This window comes from Mastomys coucha, unplaced genomic scaffold (genome assembly GCF_008632895.1).
Source record: "Mastomys coucha isolate ucsf_1 unplaced genomic scaffold, UCSF_Mcou_1 pScaffold11, whole genome shotgun sequence".
Classification (NCBI taxonomy): Eukaryota; Metazoa; Chordata; class Mammalia; order Rodentia; family Muridae; genus Mastomys; species Mastomys coucha.
The window spans coordinates 22,089,764-22,095,835 of NW_022196893.1; the positions used below are offsets into that span (position 1 = coordinate 22,089,764).

The following is a 6,072-nucleotide window of genomic DNA, read 5'->3' on the forward strand; positions in this document are numbered from 1 at the left end:
GGCAAGAGGCTGACTTTCCTTGAAGTTTTCGCCTCAAATACCGCCATCACGCAAGTGTGCGTGGCAAGGCCATACTTAAACACAGTAAAAGCAATATACAGAAAACCAATAGCCAACATCGAACTAAATGGAGAGAAACTTGAAGCAATCCCACTAAAATCAGGGACTAGGCAAGGTTGCCCACTCTCTCCCTACCTATTCAATATTATGCTTGAAGTCCTAGCCAGAGCAATTAGACAAGAAAAGGAGATCAAAGGGATACAAATTGGAAAGGAAGAAGTCAAATTATCAGTGTACTTTCATATACAACTCAGGACCACCTTCCCAGGATTAGAAGGTGGCACTACCCACGCACGGTGGCCTAGGCTTTCCACATCAAGTATTAACTAATATGATACTCTGCACAGACTTGCCTACAGGCCAGTCTTATTGGAGGCACTGTTTAAATTAAGTTTCCCTTTTTCCAGTATGGACAGCTTTGTGTCAGGTTGACATAAACCAAGCAGCACATTGGGCAAACATAAATATTGGCATAGAAAAAAAAACCCACAAAGATTATTGTGATTCAAAAAAGAGCAGGAAGCAATGGGTAAATAGACTAGGGAGGACACAGGAATGTCTATAAAAACTAAGAGTATAAGACAGCATGCTTTGGGACATCAGGGGTTGGTGGTAGAATGTTGAATCCTGAAGAAGAGGATAGCTCCCCTGGAGCTAATAGAAAAGACACAATGATCTCTTTTTCTGTCTTAGTAACACAGGGCTTCTAAGAGTGAGCATTCTTAAAGTTAGAGCATACAGAGTCAGGATAGATGAAGTCATTTTATCATTGGAGTTAATCTAAAACGGTTATGTGGCAGTCCTCCTGTGACTTAGCATGTGTTGAAGTGAGATTGGATGATTTTTTGTCCTTTACTTTTAATAATAATTAAAATAATAATTATAATGATAATAATTTCAATATTAAAACAAACGACATGGAAAAAGTTGTTCCTAACATTAGGTCTTCAGATGATTAAAGTTACTGTTTGAATGTTTAAAATATGACTACTTTCAATAAGTGGTACTGAACCATTGGTTTTATGGTGAAAAATAAAATCCAATTTGATACATCAATTCTGCAAGAAACTCAGAAACTTTGAAACAGTATTATACTCTATATTTTAGTTAATTTAAGAGATAAATTTACAATGGTACTCTATCAATTCATTTGGCTTTATTATCTACCAAATTAATTAATAGAATTTTAGAAATATCTGAGTTGTCCAGTCATTTTGATCTTAACCTAGTGGTAGCTACAGATCTTTTTTCATTATTCTTTAAAAAGCTACTTCTTAGCCACATACCTAAGTATTAGAATGGATGGTAGAAATAGAAACATGTGTATGACGGTCCCTGCTCTTAGAGAGCTCAGGGTCAGGTGCAGGGGCAAGAACCATATCATAGTAATGTGAGAGAGACAGAGAAGCCTGTCAAGATGCTTCAAAGATGGCGAGAAGAAGCAGAATCATCTTACTGGTGAGACTTCATCAATGGAAGATGAACAAAGTTTGCAAGCTACAAAGCTGGTGTCATTAACTAACACCCATTGAGTGTTGAATTGCATTGACCTAAGTACCCCACATTATCAACTTTCAACACCCTACAAAACCATTGCTATCATGACTCCAGTTTTAAAATACAAAACCAGGGATACAGACAGACCAGGAGCTTGAGAAGGTTGTGTGACTTGTGAAGGATGAAGTCCAAATGTAAATGAAGCATGGGCTCTCAAGGCCACACAAGAATCATTCCTTTTTTTTTTTCCTCTTCATTTAAAATTAAGTAAAGTCATGCTGATAAGCAGGAATAACAGACACCTCACTTCAGGGTTGCTTCTTCCCTTGCCGTCAGTTAGACCCTTGGCAGTTTTGAGTAGAGAGACGGATAAAAAGAAAGAAACCTGTTTCTAAAATTCCTGTGCCTATTTCATCATTTACACTTGGCTTTATTTTCAGATGCATTCATATTTTAAGAAAATCTGCAAGAAATCAAAATACCTCTTTGTATGAAGACATAATCCTTTCAATTGCATCAGCTCCAGAGGCCAGTAAGTTCCGGGCAGTGGTAAAGGCCTCTGTCCGATCGCTAACCATAGCCTGCTTTGGCCCGTCCTCCAGGTCTACGAGAAAACCACACAACTGTTGAGTTTTTTCCCCAAATCATTGTCTTATTGTATACCAATTAAATGATGGCTAAAATAATAATATTTCAGACCTATCAGGAGTTTCCTAGAACTATACTTAATTATTATATTATTAAGTATAATGAATACCACACCTGTGTTAGCTTTTATTCAAAGTTCCCTTTTGCATTTTTTTTTAAGAACAAGAGTTAGCACAAATGAATCTACTAGGGGATTTCCATTTAGCTTTCTTCCACTTTTCCTGTATCCACCCTCCTTTCCACCCTCCTCATAAATATTATACCTGTGTACCAAACTCTCGTGACTGTCTCAGTAAAAGTGTTCACTTGAGGGGACTGCAACAGTTGCTAGTAAAGTGTCCTCCATGTAGGCCTGAGGACCCCAGCTTGGATTTCCTGTACCCCTACTGTTTAAAAAATTCGGGGCATGGTGCTCACTTTAGCACTGGAGAAATAGGAAGGTCTCTGGAGCTCACTGGCTAGCCAGCAAAAAATCAATGATCCTAAGATTTAAAAGAAAAAGAAAGGTGGGGGAGGGGCTGCTGTTGAGATGGTTTAGTGGGTAAAGTCACTTGCTACCAAGCGTAATTCTTGAGTTTGATCCCCAGAACATACATGGTAGGAGACAAACAACTCCCAAAGGCTGCCCCCTTAGCTCCACAAGCAGGATGCGGTATATATGTGCCTGCATTTGTAATACAGAGACACACACAGTAATAAATGTATGTATATACATATGATACTTTCAAATAATAAAAATATTGTTTTAAAAGTTAAATGTAAATAAACAATAAAGGTGGAGAGTTATCTCAGAGATGCCTGACATAAACTTCTAGTCTTCATACACATGCACCAATATGCACACATGCACTCAAATGCACACATGCACTCAGATGAACACATGCACAGGCTCATTCAAACACCATGTGCCCACACACTTACACCAACCTATTAACAAGAATACAAAAACATATGGTATGGTTTCTTTAATTGGAATTTGAACAGATCTGGCCCTCATAATTTTGATATTTTTCTCCTTTCCCAAACATTTATCATTCTATAGTTCAGGAAGGGCTCACATGCCCTTCTCTGCCAGTCCTTTGGAATTTACACATTTTATTTTTCTCACTCTATTGTTCAAACTGGCTTAGCCTTTAAGTTGTGAGCCTCAGCTTCAGCTTCCTGGGTACCAGGGTATATAGCACATGCTTGACTCTACTTTCAAAATATACTTAAATGCAAAATGAGATACACTTAACAGCAAGATAAGTCCTATGGGATTCTCAACCAGCTACCAAAATAGTGAGTTCCACTTGAGCTAAAACTAAGAAAAGGCTTGGGTTTTGACCATCTGGCTAACCTGATTGCTGGATTTTATGAATGTGGGTTAAAGGGGGTTTGACCTTTCACTGGTAACGTCTGTCAGGAAAAAAAAAAAACAATTACACAAGAGGGATAAAGGTTGATATGGAAGTCTAGCTTCCACGTTGCTTTGGCAGATTAATACCTCCTGGATTTTCCTCATGCTTTTAGCAACAAAATAAATATCTTCCTTCAGTGTGTAACTTTGAAACTGCCATGTTCTTTTGTAGGCCTTATGGAAGCAGGTGTGAGTAATGTATGTAGCCATCAACTGCCTGACCTCTCTGATTAAGGGCAGATCACTTAGTGTCACATATGAATCCATGACTTAAACTGCTCACCTACTCATCTTTCAGCACTATTTGATTCTTTGGTGAAGAACAAAGTCACCATTACCATGTCTTCCTCTGTAATCTGTCTTTCTCTTAGTACACAGAAAGGAAGACATAGCCTTAAAATAATAAACAGAATAATTAAATACATGTATGCTTCCCTTTCAGTGATTGGCCCATCAGTTCCTCCTGTCTTCTTACAGAGCAAGTTTCAGTGTGGTGACTGTGTCCAGGAGGAAAGGCAGTATTCTAGGAGTTACATAGTGTCTCCCATCCCTAGGGCTCCTGTGTGAATTTAGACAATCTAGGAGCTCTAGATTAGAGGCACTTCATGTCCTGGTGACCCTCCACCAGAAAATTATTTTCCTTGCTACCACTGTACTTTTGATGGTTATGAATTGTATGTAAATATTGGATATGCAGGGTATTGGATAGACGACCCCTGTGAAATGTCATTCAAGTCCCAAAGGGGCCATGTTGAGAACCACTGACCCAAACACTTCCTACTTCTGATTCTCTAGTTCCTTGCTCCTTTCAACAACACTAATGATACCAGCAAATGCCCACTAAGCACTTCACATGAGCAGGCGCCATAGTAAGCCTAGCGTGGATCCTTAGGACAATCCTGCTAACTTTTCCTATTTTGGATAGGAGGGATTTGAACTGCAGAAAAGTAGAAAGACTTTCTCAGGGTCACTTGTAAGCTGAACGGCCTGTATTTAAGCCCAGGCGCTCTCTTTCCAGAGCCCACAGGCTGGAAATTTAAGAGCTGACAAGAGTCTACATTTGACTTTTTATTCCCCACGAAGCACTATTTCAAAGCATACCTGTACATTATAGCTTCTCAGCAGGCCTGAATGATATGTACCATATCTACACGGATAAGAAAAGGAAGGCCTACACATTTATGTAGTCGCCCCTCCCCCTCAAGCTTGGCTAACTATTCCTTCAGGCCAAGGTTCGCCCTCCTCTCTTTCTATCCCCACCCCATACCCATTCCCCCTTGATATTATTTATCCTCTTTTCCTCTTTGCTACTCTGTTTCATATTTTGAAACTTTTATTATGCATTTTAAATTATGTATGTATGTGGGGCCAGGTAGGGCCTGTGAGGACATGCTGCCAATGCAGACCAGAAAAGGAACCTTGGAACTGAGGATACAAACACCTGTGAGCTACTCAATAGAGGTGTTGGGAACTAATCTCCAGTTTCCTGTAAGAGCAGCAAGTGCTCTTCCCCACTGGGCAGGGTCTCGGCCATTGATTCACTCACCGCACCCTCCCCTCCACCGCTTTCTAATGCTTTGAAATATAGTATCATGCAACACAAGAGACAACTAAGTGATTAAGTTTAAATTATAAATACTTTTTGAGACAGGGTCTTTTCTACATAGCCCTAGTTGTCCTGGAACTCCCTTTCTAGATCTAGGATGTCCTGGAACTCCCAGAAATCCACCTGCCTTTCCTTCCAGAGTGCTGGGATTAAAGGCTTACACCACCACACCTGGCCTTAAATTAAAATGTAAGACTAGATTAGAGACTGTGGCATATAATTCCTTGGCCTGAAACCTGAAACTGATATCAACATGTGAAAAAAAAATTTATTTTCACTGGGTGAAAAGGTATTTTCACTTGGTTAGGTCAGCAGGAGTCAAATATATTTAGTAGCCTGAGCACATGTTCACACACAGCAACTTTCATTTCTGCAGACTTTGAAACATTCTCAAGAATCGTCCTGCAGGTGGGTCCTTTTGTCTTCCGTGGGGCTCTTCAGTCGCCCACTTCTTTGGAGTGAGCCTACATGATACTTTGTTTCACTTCCAATTGAATCAATTTTTTTTTTAGGGTGATATTGTCAGTGTTTGTATTATTTATTTTTAGACACCTCACTACCTCTGGGTAAGTGAGCTAGTTAGTTTCATGGCATACATGTTTACTTCTTACTAACCTCTGTGGGGTTAATTTGTCACCATTAATAGCTGCAGTTTTTTTCCTGTTCTGTGTGGATTACACGAGGGGTTTCTAATAAGACCAAACCCTGCCAACCACATTGTATTATTATCTTCTTGTGGGCATTGTTTCTAATGTAGATTAGATGTGGAACTTTTTGATGAATGTTATTACTTTAAGAAATAACTTTTTAATTTATATTTTGCCAAATTTCTTAGTAGATCTTAAGGGTGTGCATTTTTCAG

At 39.2% G+C, this 6,072-nt stretch overlaps 1 protein-coding gene across 1 annotated transcript in view; it reads right to left on the reverse strand.

Moving 5' to 3' along the window:
* Positions 1–6,072, reverse strand: part of Abcd2 (ATP binding cassette subfamily D member 2) — a 48,920-nt gene that overhangs the window by 38,080 nt on the left and 4,768 nt on the right. The window contains exon 3 of the mRNA XM_031353168.1: positions 2,040–2,161. Within this exon, the coding sequence (XP_031209028.1) occupies positions 2,040–2,161 (122 nt within the window). The remainder of the gene's footprint in view (positions 1–2,039; positions 2,162–6,072) is intronic.